Source organism: Trichomonas vaginalis, chromosome II, assembly GCF_026262505.1.
Source record: "Trichomonas vaginalis G3 chromosome II, whole genome shotgun sequence".
NCBI classification, from domain to species: Eukaryota; Parabasalia; order Trichomonadida; family Trichomonadidae; genus Trichomonas; species Trichomonas vaginalis.
The window spans coordinates 5,939,735-5,958,209 of NC_067204.1; the positions used below are offsets into that span (position 1 = coordinate 5,939,735).

Sequence of the window (18,475 nt, forward strand, 5' to 3'; positions counted from 1 at the left end):
ATACTATGAAGGATGGTAGAGTTCAGTTTAGAAAGATAAAGCAACCATTAGATAAAGAAGGAATTTTGAGAAAGATTAAACTTCATGAGGACAACATTGCTGAACTTAAGAAGAAGTTAGAAGAGTTGGAGAAAGGAAGAGAGTTATAAAGCAATGAATTCAAGTGGGTGAAAAAAGAGGTGAAAAAAGAGGTGAGATCTCACCACTTCACCTAAATTTAAATGGATGTTTTCATACGTGTGAGGGTGGTGATATCATTTATTTTTTATTTTATTTTTTAAAATTATTTTTATTTTATTTGGATGTAAATGACGAAAACTATTGAGATAACAAACTACAACGGTCATGAGTTCAAGAATTTGTTCTTCGTTCCTCGTGAAAATACATTCTATCAGATACGAGGGAGAAAGGGTAAAGTTAGTTTGAGCGTTTATGAAGGAATGAAGAATGGAAAGTTTATACAAGCATACGATACAAACGGTAAGCGTGTTTCATTAGCTTTGTCAAAACTTACTAACATTTATTTTGACAGTGATTTTGACCTATATGAAGAAGAAAGTGAGTCAGAAGAATATGAACTGTTATGTGAAGCACAGCAATGGGAGGAGTTGCAATACTTTTGTAAGTGAGAACGTTTATTTTTTTACAGTAGTGAGGTGAAGTGGTTGACGGCTTTGTAAATATTTAAGGTTAAGTTAGTTTTTGCGTTCGTGTTGTAAAATATATGTTAACGGTTTTGTAAAGTGTCAAAACAGCTAAGTTGTGTACGGAGGCGCGCAGTGCCACCATACACGACTTAACCATACTAACTTGGGGAATGTAAAGTTTTTTACTGAGATGAAATGAACAATGCAGCATTGAGACAAATAAGTTCAAGATGGATTTGTCGGCTTCCAGCAGTTACACCACGTGTTTGTCAAGTTCTTCCTATACCTCAGGAAGTTTTAGACCGACTTAAAAAACAACAACAACCAGTTGAAAACAAACCAAACTAAAATTTTTTACTGAGATGAAATGACCGAAGAAGTTGAAACGGTAGATTTGACACCACAAACAAAAAGTTCAGAACCATTGTCAAAACCCATCAAAGAACTTACAGATGAAGAGAAAAATTCAATAATAGAAAGTGCCAGGTCTGGAAATACAAACCCTAACTACAAAGTCACTTTTCATAAAAATGGAACGGCTAGTATCTCAAAAAAGAAACAGACTCTCACAAATAAAATATTGAAGTCTGAAGGAGCTTTCGAGACAACAGATGGAAAAGTTTACTTCACTGACCAACAGTTCATTATAGAACATCTCATTGACTTAGAGTCGAAATATTCTAAACTTTACAACAAACACAAAAAGTTGAAAGGAAAACAAAAACAAATGGCATATGATATTTATGAAGATGTTGACGACACAACTGTTCCTGCAAGTGAAGTAAAGTCAGAGGAACCGAAAAGTGACGAAAAACCGATAGAAGAAGAAAAACCAAAAACTGAAGATAAACCAAAACCAAAGTTTAGTTTGGAAACTAAACCAAGTCAACCTTCATTAGCTGGTATGGGTTGGCGTCAAAGACTTATGGCAGCAGGCGGTTATGTTAAGTAAAGAAAAAAAATATTTTTTTATTTTTATAAAAATGCCCCCATATAGAATGGATAGAAAGTCTGCTAGAATAAAAGCAGAGTTACAAAGATATGGTTGGAGAGTTTCGAAGAATTTTAAATATAGGAAGGGAAGACCCATAAAAGTCTATGACAAATTGTCTGGTCTTCGCTACGAAATGGATTTGGAAACAGCACGTGCCAATTATCCAAACAGACTAGAGAGGTTAGAAGAAGAACGTCTTATGGACATGCCTTTCGATGTTAGTGAACCTCAAGTTGAAGGACACGACGGCTTTGCCAGATTCTACTGGAAACATGACGAACAATTGCATCCTTTGAGAAGGAAAAAAGGTAGTGCAGAGGATGGTCATGCTCCCATGGAAAGAACAAGATATGCATATGAAAAGTATCGTGAAGTTAGAAGTCAAATTACATCTGGTCGAACCTTTACAGTAAACTTTGACGAAGGAAAGAACAAAGAAGGCTTCATGGGAGTACTTGCTGCCATACAAGACGGAAATAAGAAAGGACACAATCTCAGATTGACCATAACAGATTTGGATGGTCACATTTACTATGCACATGGCAATGAACAAACAGCCGCAAAACTTCTTGACGCTTTCAAGACTACAAAGAGAGAACAAATGGTTGACTCCGACTCAGACATTTTGAATGCAATTGAAGGAATTGCAAGTGTCAAGTTCGAATGGTACCAACCTAACCCTCAAGCAGTCAGACAACATGCTGGATACTTCCCGTTCATAAATAAGTCTGACATTGACTTGACAAGGTATGGAATTTACAATTCAATTGAAACAATTGTCAATGAACCTTGCATTCTTACATGTCTCAGGAACTCTGGTCTTGTTACAGAAGAGAAGATGAAGTATCTTGAGTCATGTGTGAAGACAAGGTACATTCTCAGAGGTCAATTGGCAAAAATTGCACCGTTGGCAAATGTCAATATCCGAGTCAACATACCTACAGCTAAAGGTTCTTCACATGACGACTATGTTGTTGAGTTCAATTTACCATGGTTGAAGATTGTAATTGTCCACAACCACTTCATGTTGAACGAAAGTCTTACAAACCCATTGTTCGGAAAAGGCAAGTGCAACATTGTCAGAGCTGTAAACATTCTTTTCGAGAAAGGTTTGTTGGAACCAATTCCAGATGACAAGCTGACAGAAACTTTTGTACCAAAAGACGAAACAAACTTTTCATTGTTAGCAAGACCAAAAGTTGTTCCAGACAAAGTTCTAGTACAAAAGAAGTACACAATTCCACAAGGAGTTGGATTGTTCGGATACCAACCTGAACCAGAAGAACTTCCAATGAGGTTGCAAGAACTTCAAGATGCTATAAACAAACTTCCATTGAGACATCCAATTGACGTCAAATTGTATTGGAGAGCATCTGAGTTAGGTCAGAAGGTTTTATATGAAACAGGTTGCTTCGACGATGTTTATGAGATAACAGGAGAAGTTTCTCAGAAGATAAGAGACTCACTTGAATTTCCACAAACTGGACCAATTGGTTGCGACAAGTTCGACTCAAACGAAAAGATATACTATGTCGACCTTAACGCTGCGTACATGAGGTTTGTCCAATATATTCCGACTGGAATTCCAAACGAAGATGGTGAGTTCCCGGGAAGGAACTATACAGTTGGAAAAGTCATACAACAACTGTATGATATTAGGAAAGCTTCAAACCCCAAACTTGCAATGACACTCAAATTGCTTATGAATTCGACATGGGGATATTCCATTAAGAAACCTCAAGAGATGAAGAGTAAACATTATGAGAAGGTGGACAACTTTGTTGAAAGGTTTTCCCCTTTTGTTTTGAAGTACGAATTCACTCAAGGTCAAAGTGGCTTAGTAACCACATTAAAACCTATTGTCGAACATTGGTCTTACCCTCAGTTCGCAAAGGCAGTCCTTGACAACTACAACAAATTCTTCTCCGAAGTCAAATCCAAAGTCAAGGTTTACTATGAGAACATTGACGCACTCATGACGAACGAAGAAGGATACAACAAACTCATTGAAATGGGTTTAGTCGGTGAGAAGATGGGCTGTTTTAAGCTAGATAAGGTATTTTCCGAAGTTCATGTCCTCTCCAAGCGTAAGTACTGGGGCATACTTGAAGACGGCACAGAAATAAAACATTGCATGAAATAAAAAATTTATTTTAAAAAAGTGACATTTTTTTATTTTATTTGAAATGTACGCTGAGTTTGTTGGAGAAGACCGTTGGGAAACTTGTTTGTTAGATGAGAAATATGAAATGGCATACCATTTTAAAACAATATATTTTTACATATATTAAATGCTTCAGGTTGAAAAACAAAGAACAAAAGTAGCAGATACAAAACCGTTAGACTATATCTTTACAAATGCTGGTAGGACTATTTCAGATGAAGAAATTTCATCCCGAGCATACAGGTTTGACTATCCAATTCGTTGGCTTCAAAGTCCTTCAGATGCAAAGGCAATAGGATTTAGAAGAGTTTTGTTTTCAAATAGAACTAACGCATTTATGTTCGTAGTATATTTTCATGGGCAGTATAAAGGTTCTGATGGTCTAATAGACAAATTTGACGAAATGAAAATCTTTACAGTTCGTTCAGACGAAAGTCTTGAGAAAACTCTAAATGACTTTCAAACTCAAATGAACAAATATTATTGGGAATTTCAAGAAAAATACGACTCTTTACTAAATGGAACATACTATCTGAAACTAGAATATGACAAGATGAACTCCACCGTTTCATTTCAAAAGATTGAAATTAACCCTCCAAGAGATACAGAGTTTTTATTTTGGGAAGTAGACAAACGTTCTTGGGCACAATTTCTTCGGTTACTAAACCAGAACGAACCATTACCACCAGATGGTCCATTTCAATTTATACTTCCACCAGCAGATTTGACAGTTTATAGAAACGTGTTTGACCCTCAAAATGTTATGTGTCATGCAAGTTTCAGTTCAAGCAACAATAGTTTTCTATGTATTGGTAAGGACTTTTATGACTTTGCTTCTAAATTCTACGAACCACCTAGTAACAGTTTCTCTGACTTTCAAGTTTGGTTCACAACAAATGGTGTGCAACATATTATTCCATTGTACTATGACTTTTATCTCGAATTGTCTTTCATATATAACTACGGAAAAGTGCTGAAAAAGTATTGAAAAATAATGTTTATGTTAGCATGTTAGATCTAACACGTTTTCTAACCACTTTTCTAACATCGTAGAAAACTCATGAAAACAATTTATTTTTGACACTTTCACAAAAAACATAAAAAAGTGAAGTTAAACGTTAAGGTTTACTGAGAAAGTTGTTCCCGGACCAAAAAATATAATTTAGGTGAAGAGGTGAGATCTCACCCGTTTTTTCACCTCATTTTTCACCCTCTTGAATTTTGTATAAAAAGCAACCGTCTGAATTCAGACTGTTGCTATATTCTTCACAAAATGCTTGTTTTGAGGTCGAGCCACTTTTGGCTCCACCGTATTCTTTCAACCAAAACTCATGAATTCAGCAAAAATAAAGTTTAGGTGAAGAGGTGAGATCTCACCCGTTTTTTCACCTGTTTTCTAACATCGTAGAAAACTCTCGAAAATCATGAATTTTATACAGAATTTCCTTAAGATAGAAAAAATAAAGTTAGTTTTATTTTATTTATTCTTCATTTTTTTGTATGTAAGATATGATTTCAGGGATTTTTTTGACGAAGTGTCAAACTTCACTTCGTCAAAAATAACAGTTATATAATGAAAAAGTGAAAGTTATTCTTCATTTTTTTGTATGTAAGATATGATTTCAGGGATTTTTTTGACGAAGTGTCAAACTTCACTTCGTCAAAAATAACAGTTATATAATGAAAAAGTGAAAGTTATTCTTCATTTTTTTGTATTTGACGAGAATGTCGGGTAGATGGTTAGATCTAACACGTTTTCTAACCACTTTTCTAACATGGTCTAAAACTCTCGAAAATCATGAAATTTACACCAAAAAATAATGTTTATGTTAGAATGTTAGATCTAACACGTTTTCTAACATTTTTTCTAACATGGTCTAAAACTCTCGAAAATCATGAAATTTACACCAAAAAATAATGTTTAGGTGAAGAGGTGAGATCTCACCCGTTTTTTCACCTGTTTTATAACATGGTCTAAAACTCTCGAAAATCTTGAATTTCCTTAAGATAGAAAAAATAAAGTTAGTTTTTTTTAAAAAATATTTTTTATTTTTATTGTAAGAACATGTTAGCAACAACAGCACCAAACTCTTTAGTTATGAATCCAACGTCAATGTTGGTAGAGATGAAAAGCTTTATTCCTTCTTCATATACTTTTGAAACAGAAATCCAGAAGATAAAGCAAGAACTTTTAACAAGTAATTTAGACTGTACCGCACAGGATGAAGAAAATGAACAGTATCTTTATGAAATGCAGGACATTATTGACCATTTGCCTAAACTACCTGAAATCCAACAACAAAAACTCACTATTCCTGAATTTGACGAAATTGAAGTCAAACCAACTGACTCAGTAGAAATAAAGAAGTTCATACGAAGGGTAAATTATGAATTCCTTGGTTTTCATTGCAACCATAAGGTTATGGACAAAGATTGCGACATGGTTTATAAAAATATTTCTGACATATATAAATCTGAAGAATTTAAGACCTACGACAACTTTGTTTCATTAGTTGCAGAATGTGTATGGCAGATAAGAGATAAAGATAGAAGAGGTAAGGTATGGAATGAACAGATAAAACCAGCAGCTTTTGAGTTAAAGAAAACCATTGACGCCTTAGTTGTTTTAGCTGGTTTTATTTCAATGTATAACGCAAAAATGAACCCGCAATGTTCTAAATGTAAAGCAGCAATTAGGAAATATAACTACTCCGTCAAAGAGATAGAACGTATGAGAAACGACTATGCAGACTTAAAGAAAGAAGCAGAAAAGCCAGCAGAAGATAAAATGGACATGTTAGAATTTCTGAACAAAAACTATCCAACTGCTGACGATTTCCTATTATCTGACGTCAAGAAGAAGTATAAAGAAACCTTCGGCATAGTTAAAACATTCGATGTACTAAAAGAAGAAATAGAAGCTACGAAATTGTTTAGGATTTCAAATATACATCGTACAATTCATGTAAAACGCTTGTGAAAAAAAGAGGTGAAAAAACAGGTGAAAAAATGGGTGAGATCTCACCTCTTCACCTAAACATTATTTTTACTGAATTCAGCACAAAATTCTGAGTAAAATGGCATATGGCTTGTGTCAAACCGTTGAGTTTTCACAAAATTTAAAAAATAACGTTTACCATGTAAAACGCTTATAAAATAACTGAGGTGAAAAATTAGGTGAAAAAACAGGTGAAATCTCACCTCTTCACCTAAAATATATTTTTACTGAATTCAGCAACAAAATTCTTCGATGTTAGAAAACAGGTGAGAAAACGGGTGAGATCTAACATGCTAACATAAACATTATTTTTATTGAATTCAGCAACAAAATTCTTCGATGTTAGAAAAGAGGTTAGAAAACGTGTTAGATCTCACCTCTTCACCTAAACATTATTTTTATTGAATTCAGCAACAAAATTCTTCGATGTTAGAAAAGAGGTTAGAAAACGTGTTAGATCTAACATGCTAACATAAACATTATTTTTATTGAATTCAGCACAAAATTCTTCGATGTTAGAAAAGAGGTTAGAAAACGTGTTAGATCTCACCTCTTCACCTAAACATTATTTTTATTGAATTCAGCACAAAATTCTTCGATGTTAGAAAAGAGGTGAAAAAACAGGTGAGATCTCACCTCTTCACCTAAACATTATTTTTATTGAATTCAGCACAAAATTCTTCGATGTTAGAAAAGAGGTGAAAAAACAGGTGAGATCTCACCTCTTCACCTAAAATATATTTTTGCTGAAAAATGACCAAATTTCATGAATTTCCTCATATGCTTGCTTCCCTCGGAAAACCGAGAGAAGAACAGCGAGTAAGTAAAAAATCTTACTCGCCAAAACTCTATGAAAACAGTGAAGAACAGCGAGTAAGTAAAAAATCTTACTCGCCAAAACTCTATGAAAACAGTGAAGAACAGCGAGACAGACTTTTTTCGGGGTCGCCTAAAACTCATGAAAATCGTAAAAATTTGCCAAATGGTTTGAGAGGTTGGTATGTACATAGACTTCTTGTAAATGCTGTTGCAATGTGGGCTTCACCTAAAATATATTTTTATTGAAAAATGACCAAATTTCATGAATTTCCTTAAGATATAAAAAATAAAGTTAGTTTTATTTTTATTTATTTTTTTATTTTGTATGTAAAGACAGATATGTCAACAACAGAGAACACAACAACAGTTATAGTCCATGAAGCTATAAATGAAGAATACGAATACATACAGTATAACAAACAGTTACGTCTCATTCGTTCAGTCAAAGACGATATGTACCAAATGCAAAGTATTTTGACAGCATGTTATGCTCCAGATACTAAGCTTCCTAAAGACTGGTTTAGGAACCAAAGCACACAAGAACTTTTGAGCGAAGCACAGCGAGACATACTTTTTTCTGAAAACAGTGAAGAACAGCGAGTAGGTAAAAAACCCCAGTCGCCAAAACTCTATGAAAATCGTGAAAAATTGCCAAACGGTTTGAGAGGATATTATGTACATAGACTTCTTGTAAATGCTGTTGCAATGTGGGCTTCGCCTCGTTATGCTTGGTATATTTACAGACTTCTTGACGAAATTCATAGACAAGAACGTGAAGAGATGGAAAACAAGCTTGAAGCAAAAGACAAAAGCATACAGAAAAGAATACCACGTTCGGTACCAAAAGGTAAGGAAAAGAACTATAAGTATATGATTTATACTGAAGAGATGGAAAATGAAGAAGATAAAGATATGGTTATGTTGCATTTAGTCAGAAGAAACAACAAAAGCTTTTACGACCTTGCTAAGATTTACAAATCTGACAGAAATTGGTTCTATCGCGAAAACTTACCGATTTCAATGACCCCAAATGAAGATGTGAAACAAATAGTTCAAGATACGTTACCTCAAACACACTATGATATTAAAGGTTGTACAATTCTTACCTTCAAAGAAGATTTGCCATTGTTAAAGGAAAAAATAACAGAGTATTTTGACAACTTCAAACAAGTAGAGTAAATTGCACTCTTTATTTTTACGCTTGACTTCAGATGGCTCAGGTAGCTCAATTAGGTAAATTGCCTCGTCAAATCCTTCTGGCATTCCGAGTCCTTCCATCCGACAGGAAAATATTTTCCCGACAACTGGAAAAAATTTTCCTTCCGACAGGAAGAACTCTTCCATCCGACAGGAAAAAATTTTCCCGACAACTGGAAAAAATTTTCCCGACGACAGGAAGAACTCTTCCAGTTGTCCGTCCGTAAACCATTCAAATTTTCGAAAATTGAGAACTTTTTGGTCGAACTTCAGAAAAAGTTTTTCCTTCCGACAGGAAAAATTTTTCCATCCGACAGGAAAAAATTTTCCTTCCGACAGGAAGAACTCTTCCATCCGACAGGAAAAAATTTTCCTTCCGACAGGAAGAACTCTTCCTTCCGACAGGAAAAATTTTTCCTTCCGACAGGACACAAACGGATGACTGACGTTCCTCTTCCTGAATGCCTTCCAAAGCCAGAAGAACCGACAGCCCCAGCACCACAACAGACTTACTAAGACTAAACACTTAGATTTTTCAAGCTTGACTTTTTACAATTTGAACTTTGTTCGCGTAGATATGAATTCTGAAAGAAGTATGAGGGTCTTGTATGACTTTATACTTCTCCCATAGTTCATGTCTGTCAAACTTACCTGCCATGGACTCTTTCATAAGTTCCATGAAATCGTCTTCGGACAATCCGGGGAAAAGTATAATGTCAGTAAGTATTCTTTTAACATCCTTACTTAAACTCTTTGCTGTCTGTACACAAATGACAACTGAGATGTTAAAGTGCCTAAGTTTCTTGAGAATTCGACACATATCTTGTTCTCTGTTCTTTAACAAAGGATGAGAAGCAAAGTCATCTAAGATAAGAAGACATCTATGAGGGTAAGTCTTCCAATCGTAAGATTGCAATTTCTTCGAAATGTATTCTATCTCTTTCTGTTTGTTTCTGAAGTGTTTCTTCTCTAATATTCTCTGCATTTCCTCATTTGGGTCTTTAAACTTCGAATTGACATACTCATTTATAGCATTATACTTCAAAACTCTTCTTTGGTACTTCTTTATCCAATCTAACAACTCAGTATCCTTTATACATACTAACTTAGACTTCTTTATAATATCTTTGAACGAATTGACGGTTTGGTCAAATTGACCAGAAGTACTACAAATAACAACTAACTCATAGAATGGGTTCTTCTCATCTAGTTCTTGTTGTTGTGCAGCCATTTTAAGATAAGTGAAAGTCTTACCCGACCCAGGTGGTGCAATTAGACCTGTTATACCATTCTGAGCAAATAAGAACTTGTCATGTATAGGCTTTATCTGAGCATTTTCTAACTTCCTCTTGTTCTTGTTTAAAACATTCTCAAATTTCTTGTCAATGTCAGCAAACTTTTTTTCTAACATATTTTTAGAAAAATTAAAATTTTTATCTTTTAGAAAATGTCTAGCGATTTCGCTATCTATATTCGAGACAAACTTTTCGACAGCAAAACATCTGTCGACCATAAAATCTTACATAGTGTAAACAAGAAGGGTGAATTTGTTCTAAAGTTCTGTTTCTGGGAATATGACAAGAACCATAAAACATTAAGCAGAGCAGTCTTAAAATTTGTCAATGACAGACTTGTTGACAGAGATGACGCCGATTGGAAAGATGAAGTCCAACAAAAGTTCTTAGAATGCAAAGAAGACACATGCGCTGTTCTTGAAGATGAAATAGAAAACAGAATAGATGAGCTATTAAAGGACAAAGAACTTTTACATAAATATGGTTGCACCAAATTTGACATAACTCCACCAGAAAAGAAGAAGAGAGAAAAGAAAGAAAAGAAAGTAGAAGAAGAGAAGAAAGAACCTGAACCAGTTCCAGAGAAAAAGAAATTTGACATGTAAAAATAAAATTTTATTTTTAGAACATTTCTGGGTCAATGTCAATGTTCTCTTCCTCTTTAGGAGCAAACACTGGCTTAGACTCTAAAATCTTTTTACCCAATTTACCTTGAACTTCAACTATCTTAGACTCATAATATTCATAGTCGTCTGTCTTCTTTGGTTCATAAGGTATAACAAGTTTGTATGCTTTGCCTTCTTTAAGGTTTGAGAACCTTCTGTCAAAACTTTCTTTGACTGCTAACAAACCTTCTATGTCTAAGTCTTCAAATTTCGCACCATTTTTAGTCACAATAGCAAACTTAACTGGTTCGATGTTCCAAACTTTGCTGAATGAAGACTTTTCAAAATGGTAGAAGTAAACATTCAAATATGTGAATGGGTCTAGTTCTTCTTTAAGTCCTGACATGTACTTGTTTACTGAGATGAATTTTGTCATCTTTTCTATCGGATAAAAAAATATTTTTTTATAAAATTTACTCAGAAAAATTTTTCTTTGTATATACACCATTCTGAACATCTAAAAGACTTTTGACATTTGCCAAGAATGTACGTTTAGACGCTGTCATATAACCATATTCTTGACAATATTGTTTATACGAATCGTACAATGACCTTTCATCTAATGACACAAAGTCAGTTTCATCTATGAACAGTTCATATACACTCTTGTTTGCTTCTAACAATGTTTGTCTCTCTTCGGTATGTGGAATTTGTCTTGGATTGAACTTAGAAATATCTAATGTCATGAAATATGAGAACAAGTGGTTGTAAAAGTCAGATGTCAAAGTTTCTGCTAAGTCGTCAAAATATTCTGTATCTTGCATATGAGAATCTGACGTTCTGACAACTACATATCTTCTGTCAGAACTTTCTAACTTCATCGGAACAGCATTGTTTGAAACCATAATGAAGTTTGCAACATTTTCACAAACTCTTTGGTCTTTATACTTTCTTTCAACAACTCCAACTTTGTCTGTTATAAGACTCTTCAAAGCATTTGAGTTCAAAACTTTTTGTATCTATACTTTGAAGTTCATTGCAAACTATAAGTTTCATATTCCTCTATTGAGGAGTTAAACTTGCCACAGATGTTTTCTAAGTTTGTCATATTCGGATTCGAATAACCTTCTAACAGTTTGCACAAGATATCTGTAAAGAAAGTATTCTTACCAGTTCCTTGTTTTCCAATTATAATGAGAGCAGTTTCATTTTTAGCACTTGGATGTTGTAAGATGTTTGCAAACCAACATAAGATATACTCATAAACTTTTTCGTTTCCATTGCATATAATTTCTTTGACATGGTCTAACCAAGCTTCTATAACATTTTCTTTCCATTCTACTTGTTCATATTTATATCCAGTGAAGATAGAATAGAAGTTTGGAGAAGGTGTATAAAACTTTATACCTCGAACTGAAAAATCTTCTAACTTTGACAATAAGATATCCCAAGCATCTAACATCTTCATGCCAACTTGTACGACTTTTATTTTCTTAAGTTTCTGTCTACATTCTTGTTCTGAAACTATTGTTGCTCTGGTTTGTTAAAGACAACATCCCATTCTTTCATGACATAACATTCTGGGGCAGAGTCAACATAAATGACTAAACGTTTCAAATTCTCGACTGCTTTGTTATAGTCTCTAAATGGACACATATTTCTGAATGCTTGGAAGTCATAAAAATCTGAAACATCTATTCTGTACATTTTTATAAAAATAAAAAAAATATTATTTTTTTATTCTTGACTTTTTGTTCCATTGTTGCATTTGTTGTTCTTGAGCTATTTGTTGTTGAAGTTGTTCTTGTAATACAATACTTTCACCAGTTGCATCTTCCAATTCGAAACTTTCTGCCGTCATTGACAAATACATAGGACATAAAAGTTTTACAGGAACAAAGGTTTGCGTCAACTAATGTCAACGTTATACTTTGCCAAAGTGTTTGAGTTCACTAAGGTTGAAAATTCTGCATTCGAATGAACAATAGGCAAACCAGCAAGAAAGTATTGTTTATACGCATAAGTATCTTTTGGTCATAATAGTTTCTGTCGACATTCGAATAACACTTTGAACCTAAGTTTGAAACAATATATAAGATTGGTGTGCTTAATGTCAATGGAATAGACATTCCTTGTATGACCCCCTTTTCCTGTTATAGGAAACTGTTGGTAGTAAAAAACCAGAAATAAGTTTTGTATTATAGCTCATATCAGTTTATAGTAAACTCAGTCGGACATCCAAACATAATGAAACCTGCTCTAGTTGCAGCACATGTTACACCCGTACTTAAAGTATTAAATAAGTCAACAAAACCTGTTGGTGGTATATCTGAGTAAGTATCTTCAAAGGAGTATTTTTTACCATTCACAACAATAAAGTCTTCTGGTGTCAAAAGAGCAAAACAGGCTTTAGTCGTCATTGTGTTTAAGGTTAGTTTACAATATCGTCCTTGAGGACTTTGTAAGTTTGTTGTTATAGAATTATATGACTCAGGGTTTTTAGTCGTAAATAGTATAAAACCATTATGTCTTCTGCCATTTACTTAGCAAATAAACTTTAATGAAATGTTTGGTCGTCAAATATTTTTATAACGTCTGGGAAACTATACTTTAAGTTCAACGTTTCACCTCCTTTCATAACGTATATCTTGTCAATGGCATTATATGAAACACCACAGCAACCAATGTCGGGTTCTATTTCTTTTGATGTTATATCGTCTGCCTCTGTCAAAAGTTTCAATAGTTCTTTCAAAACTTCATGAGGTGCAATGACATATGAGTTCACTTTTACAGGGTTGTGTTCGACCAAGTTTAACATTATACTTAAAGCTTGACAAATCTTCTCCTGAGTTTGAAGTTGTCTTTCAGTTGTGTAGTCATTTCGAATATCTGCAACAGAACTTAAGTCTCTGTTAACTTCAGGATATGTAGTTAGTATACATATCAAGTGTACGGTGGCACTGCGCACCTACTTACCCATTATATGTGAATTTGACACTTTACAAAACCAGTAACGTATATTTTACAACACAAACGACAACACTAACGTTCTCACTAACGAATTCACTAATGTTTTCACAAACGACTTCACTAATGTAAAAATAAACGTTCTCACTTACAAAAGTATTGCAACTCCTCCCATTGCTGTGCTTCATATAACAGCTCATAATCTTCTGACTCACTTTCTTCTTCATATAGGTCAAAATCACTGTCATAGTTTATACCTGTAAGTTTTGACAAAGCTAATGAAACACGCTTACCGTTTGTATCGTATGCTTGTATAAACTTTCCATTATGCTTGTAGTCATAAACGCTCAAACTAACTTTACCCTTTCTCCCTCGTATCTGATAGAATGTATTTTCACGAGGAACGAAGAACAAATTCTTGAACTCATGACCGTTGTAGTTTGTTATCTCAATAGTTTTCGTCATTTATATAAAAATAAACTTAAAAAATAAAATAAAAATAAATGATCTCACCACCCTCACACGTATGAAAACATCCATTTAAATTTAGGTGAAGTGGTGAGATCTCACCTCTTTTTTCACCTCTTTTTTCACCCACTTGAATTCATTGTTTTATAACTCTCTTCCTTGGTTTCTTTTTAGTTGCTTTCTTCACGTCTGTCTCCAGCTTAACTGTCTTTCTTCTTCGTCCGTAATGATACCAGTTACTTCCACCAGTCAATGGGTCAAATGGTCTTTCGTAAGGGTTTCCATACATTCCATAAGGCCCGTATGGATAAACCGCTGGTGAAGAAGAAACATTTTCTTTAGTTCCATCGACTCTATTTAAATGCATTGTTTCACCTTTCATCTGGTCATTAAAGTCTTTTGCGTGTTTTGCAAACTCATCGTTCTTTCCTAAAGCATTTTCTGACTCAGTCGCAACCAAATTGGATGCTTTATTTATGAGCCCTATTTTATTTAATCTTAACTTCTTTGCAACCCAGCCTCCAATCTTTCCTTTATTTGCATCTAATGTCTTTGAAACCCTACCTCCACTCATTTTATTTACTGCGTCATAAGCTCCAAGTGCTTTTGCTCCAAATGCTAATGCTTTTGTTCCCATTGCGCCTAAAGCTGCCCAAGCTACCATTTACACCATATTAAAATCATCTCTCTTCAATATTATCTCATAAAAGTTCTCGTTACTGGAGAAAGTCAATGAAACATAAACATTCTCACGGGCTTCGCCCTCACCGCTTTGCGGTCTATCTAACTTATTTCTTATATCATCTATTCTCAATAAAATGTCTGAACAATTGCTAACATCTTCTACAACAGTTATTTCATCATGAATGACCTTCAAGAACAAGCTCATTTAATATGCAATTAAAATCATTTCAATAATGAGTCCATCCTTTCCGTCTTTGGGTAGCACAACATCTTTCATTGAAGAAGGTTCAACAAGTCTTATATTAAACTTACTGACAAAGTTTGTTATACTATAATGCTTCGGCGGCGAATACATATAGTTTGAAAGACATAATATAGATTCTTCAGCAAATTCACTTATACTGGATTTTATAACAATGTTCTCACGAGACCAAATACCACCAATTGACAATCTTGTAAGCAATCCTGCTGAACCTTCTACTGTAAACGTCGATGGTAACATTCCACGAAGGTCATCTATTGACATCGTTGAGTCACTGTATTTAAATATTTTCTTAAAGCAATCGTCATTATCTAACCATGCAATAGCTTTGAAGTTTTCATTCGAATAGACATCTGCTTCATTAAATGTAAAACCTGACTTCTTTGCAGAGATGACTTTAAAATCTATTGAGTTTGTTTCAAAATTATATGCTATGGTAACTTCTGAAGGTAATGGATGCCTTCCGCAGTCAGTTGTTCTCTCACTACCGTTTGAAGCTTTGTATAAAAACTTTCATGTCATCTCCTGTGTCTAGGTTCACATACACAGCAACAGGAAAACTATCTTGCTTCTTTGTTTCATCATTATATCTCAAAACATTAAAGTTCTTCAATAATTTGTTCTTCCTGCTGGAATACTTCGAACCTGTCTGATTTCAATAGCTTTCTCACCTCCTACATACTCTACCCAGTGTCTTGGATATTCATAAGTATACTGACTTTCTTGAATTTTGGTTGGTTTCATCATAACGTGTTCATAGTATATCTTTATACTCTTGTCAGTTAGACTCGGTGCTATGTTCTGAATATTTCTGACTTGCATTTTTAATGGAGATAAAATGAAGCATTTAATACATGACGTAGATGAAGACATGAATGAAACAGAAAAGCTTAACAGTTTCTCTATTCTTCCTTTCAGTAAGGACTATGAGTTCTGTTCAAATGGCGTTTATTTCTATTGTGGAAAGATGGGTTCAGGTAAGACATTTAACCTCATTCGTCATATACTCATAACAGAACGTTTAGGAAATGACTCATATTATGACCAAATCATTATATCAGCAACTTCAGACTCTATGGACTCAACAGCGAAAACATTTATGTCAAAAGTTCAAGCCTCTGTCGTTAAAGTTCCAGACAGTGAACTCATTGAATTTCTTCAACGTTACATTCGACGTAAGAGAAATATTATGCTATTGTAGAGTTCATACAGTCAGGAATGCAAAAGACTTCAGAGATGGAAAGAATTATTGACAAACACCACTTACGTCAATACTCAGGAGTTTACGATATGAAACGACTTACAAACTACATTCTGTCAAAACTTTCAAAATACCCATTCAAAAAATATCCTTCAAATACTTTGTTAGTTTGCGACGACTTCGCCGGAAAAGGTTTAGTGTCAAAACCAGACTCACCATTAGCTAACATGTTAGTATACATATCAAGTGTACGGTGGCACTGCGCACCTACTTACCCATTATATGTGAATTTGACACTTTACAAAACCAGTAACGTATATTTTACAACACAAACGACAACACTAACGTTCTCACTAACGAATTCACTAATGTTTTCACAAACGACTTCACTAATGTAAAAATAAACGTTCTCACTTACAAAAGTATTGCAACTCCTCCCATTGCTGTGCTTCATATAACAGCTCATAATCTTCTGACTCACTTTCTTCTTCATATAGGTCAAAATCACTGTCTAGTTTAAACCTGTAAGTTTTGACAAAGCTAATGAAACACGCTTACCGTTTGTATCGTATGCTTGTATAAACTTTCCATTATGCTTGTAGTCATAAACGCTCCCATTCTTTCATGACATAACATTCTGGGGCAGAGTCAACATAAATGACTAAACGTTTCAAATTCTCGACTGCTTTGTTATAGTCTCTAAATGGACACATATTTCTGAAGGCTTGGAAGTCATAAAAATCTGAAACGTCTATTCTGTACATTTTTATAAAAATAAAAAAAAATATTTTTTTATTCTTGACTTTGTTGTTGCATTTGTTCCATTTGTTGCATTTGTTGTTCTTGAGCTATTTGTTGTTGAAGTTGTTCTTGTAGTACAATACTTTCACACAGTTGCATCTTCCAATTCGAAACTTTCTGCCGTCATTGACAAATACATAGGACATAAAAGTTTTACAGGAAAAAGTTTGCGTCAACTAAGGTTAAGTTTATGTTTGCTAAAGTGTTTGAGTTCACTAAAGCTGAAAACTCTGCATTCGAATGAAACAATAGGCAAACCAGCAGAGAAAGTGTTGTTTATACGCATAAGTATCTTTTGGTCATAGTAGTTTCTGTCGACATTCGAATAACACTTTGAACCTAAGTTTGAAACAATATATAAAATAGGTGTACTTAAAGTCAATGGAACAGATAGACCTTGTAATGACACCTTTTCCTGTTATAGGAACTGTTGGTAGTAAAAACCAGATATAAGTTTTGTATTATAGCTCATATCGTTTATAGTAAACTCAGTCGGACATCCAAACATTGAAACCTGCTCTAGTTGCAGCACATGTTTATCCGTCCTTAAAGTATTAAATAAGTCAACAAAACCTGTTGGTGGTATATCTGAGTAAGTATCTTCAAAGAAGTATTTTTTTACCATTCACAAACAACAAAGTCTTCTGGTGTCAAAAGAGCAAAACAGGCTTTAGTCGTCATTGTGTTTAAGGTTAGTTTACAATATCGTCCTTGAGGACTTTGTAAGTTTGTTGTTATAGAATTATATGACTCTGGGTTTTTAGTCGTAATAGTATAAACCACTATGTCTTCTGCCATTTTTACTTAGCAAGTAAATTTTAATGAAATGTTGTGGTCGTCAAATATTTTTATGACGTCTGGGAACTATATTTTAAGTTCAACGTTTCACCTCCTTTCATAACGTATATCTTGTCAATGACATTATATGAAACACACAGCAAGCAATGTCGGTTCTATTTCTTTGATGTTTATATCGTCTGCCTCTGTCAAAAGTTTCAATAGTTCTTTCAAAACTTCATGAGGTGCAATGACATATGAGTTCACTTTTACAGGGTTGTGTTCGACAAGTTTAACATTAGACCTAAAGCTTGACAAATCTTCTCCTGAGTTTGAAGTTTGTCTTTAAGTTGTTGGTAGTCGTTTCGAATATCTGCAACAGAACTTAAGTCTCTGCTAACTTCAGGATATGTTGGTTGTTCTTTTACAGGAACTATTGTTATACCATCTTCGTCTTCGTATGGTTTCCCACACTCAACATCTCTTTCTTTGACATTGACAATAACACTTTGATTGTTTGTTTGAGTTGGTGAATTTAACTTCACATCTGCCACCGCCATTAAACCTTTTGAAACACTTACGCTTCTATTTTTCGG

At 34.2% G+C, this 18,475-nt stretch overlaps 13 protein-coding genes and 2 pseudogenes across 15 annotated transcripts, besides 1 other annotated feature; 10 read left to right on the forward strand and 5 right to left on the reverse strand.

The window, feature by feature from the left end:
• Positions 1-308: 308 nt before the first annotated feature.
• Positions 309-629, forward strand: TVAGG3_0493950 (uncharacterized protein; the record flags this gene model as incomplete). Its single annotated transcript, XM_051236303.1, has 1 exon — positions 309-629. One exon carries the CDS (start codon positions 309-311, stop codon positions 627-629), a length of 321 nt encoding a protein of 106 aa, XP_051094127.1.
• A 213-nt stretch (positions 630-842) lies between these two features.
• TVAGG3_0493960 (uncharacterized protein) lies at positions 843-995 on the forward strand (the record flags this gene model as incomplete). The annotated part of the gene is made up of 1 exon (XM_051236304.1): positions 843-995. The coding sequence occupies one exon, from the start codon at positions 843-845 to the stop codon at positions 993-995; it is 153 nt and encodes a 50-aa protein (XP_051094128.1).
• A 19-nt stretch (positions 996-1,014) lies between these two features.
• Positions 1,015-1,599, forward strand: TVAGG3_0493970 (phage tail repeat-like family; the record flags this gene model as incomplete). Its single annotated transcript, XM_051236305.1, has 1 exon — positions 1,015-1,599. One exon carries the CDS (start codon positions 1,015-1,017, stop codon positions 1,597-1,599), a length of 585 nt encoding a protein of 194 aa, XP_051094129.1.
• Positions 1,600-1,774: 175 nt separating this feature from the next.
• TVAGG3_0493980 (uncharacterized protein) lies at positions 1,775-2,329 on the forward strand (the record flags this gene model as incomplete). Its single annotated transcript, XM_051236306.1, has 1 exon — positions 1,775-2,329. A coding segment is annotated over one exon (555 nt), but the record flags the coding sequence as incomplete, so codon positions are not given.
• A 150-nt stretch (positions 2,330-2,479) lies between these two features.
• TVAGG3_0493990 (DNA/RNA polymerases family) lies at positions 2,480-3,784 on the forward strand (the record flags this gene model as incomplete). The annotated part of the gene is made up of 1 exon (XM_051236307.1): positions 2,480-3,784. One exon carries the CDS (start codon positions 2,480-2,482, stop codon positions 3,782-3,784), a length of 1,305 nt encoding a protein of 434 aa, XP_051094131.1.
• Positions 3,785-3,932: 148 nt separating this feature from the next.
• On the forward strand, positions 3,933-4,793 carry TVAGG3_0494000 (uncharacterized protein; the record flags this gene model as incomplete). Its single annotated transcript, XM_051236308.1, has 1 exon — positions 3,933-4,793. One exon carries the CDS (start codon positions 3,933-3,935, stop codon positions 4,791-4,793), a length of 861 nt encoding a protein of 286 aa, XP_051094132.1.
• A 1,079-nt stretch (positions 4,794-5,872) lies between these two features.
• Positions 5,873-18,475: part of a mobile genetic element that runs on past the window's edge.
• On the forward strand, positions 7,962-8,369 carry TVAGG3_0494020 (KilA, N-terminal/APSES-type HTH, DNA-binding family; the record flags this gene model as incomplete). Its single annotated transcript, XM_051236309.1, has 1 exon — positions 7,962-8,369. A coding segment is annotated over one exon (408 nt), but the record flags the coding sequence as incomplete, so codon positions are not given.
• On the forward strand, positions 8,511-8,801 carry TVAGG3_0494030 (uncharacterized protein; the record flags this gene model as incomplete). Its single annotated transcript, XM_051236310.1, has 1 exon — positions 8,511-8,801. One exon carries the CDS (start codon positions 8,511-8,513, stop codon positions 8,799-8,801), a length of 291 nt encoding a protein of 96 aa, XP_051094134.1.
• TVAGG3_0494040 (uncharacterized protein) lies at positions 8,834-9,046 on the forward strand (the record flags this gene model as incomplete). Its single annotated transcript, XM_051236311.1, has 1 exon — positions 8,834-9,046. The coding sequence occupies one exon, from the start codon at positions 8,834-8,836 to the stop codon at positions 9,044-9,046; it is 213 nt and encodes a 70-aa protein (XP_051094135.1).
• Positions 9,355-10,230, reverse strand: TVAGG3_0494050 (protein of unknown function, DUF4106 family; the record flags this gene model as incomplete). Its single annotated transcript, XM_051236312.1, has 1 exon — positions 9,355-10,230. One exon carries the CDS (start codon positions 10,228-10,230, stop codon positions 9,355-9,357), a length of 876 nt encoding a protein of 291 aa, XP_051094136.1.
• On the forward strand, positions 10,267-10,719 carry TVAGG3_0494060 (uncharacterized protein; the record flags this gene model as incomplete). The annotated part of the gene is made up of 1 exon (XM_051236313.1): positions 10,267-10,719. One exon carries the CDS (start codon positions 10,267-10,269, stop codon positions 10,717-10,719), a length of 453 nt encoding a protein of 150 aa, XP_051094137.1.
• On the reverse strand, positions 10,736-11,155 carry TVAGG3_0494070 (protein of unknown function, DUF4108 family; the record flags this gene model as incomplete). Its single annotated transcript, XM_051236314.1, has 1 exon — positions 10,736-11,155. One exon carries the CDS (start codon positions 11,153-11,155, stop codon positions 10,736-10,738), a length of 420 nt encoding a protein of 139 aa, XP_051094138.1.
• Positions 11,193-11,775, reverse strand: TVAGG3_0494080 (annotated as a pseudogene). The gene has a single exon. A coding segment is annotated over exon 1 (583 nt).
• TVAGG3_0494090 (uncharacterized protein) lies at positions 13,831-14,151 on the reverse strand (the record flags this gene model as incomplete). Its single annotated transcript, XM_051236315.1, has 1 exon — positions 13,831-14,151. One exon carries the CDS (start codon positions 14,149-14,151, stop codon positions 13,831-13,833), a length of 321 nt encoding a protein of 106 aa, XP_051094139.1.
• Positions 15,047-15,922, reverse strand: TVAGG3_0494100 (annotated as a pseudogene). Its single transcript has one exon. A coding segment is annotated over exon 1 (876 nt).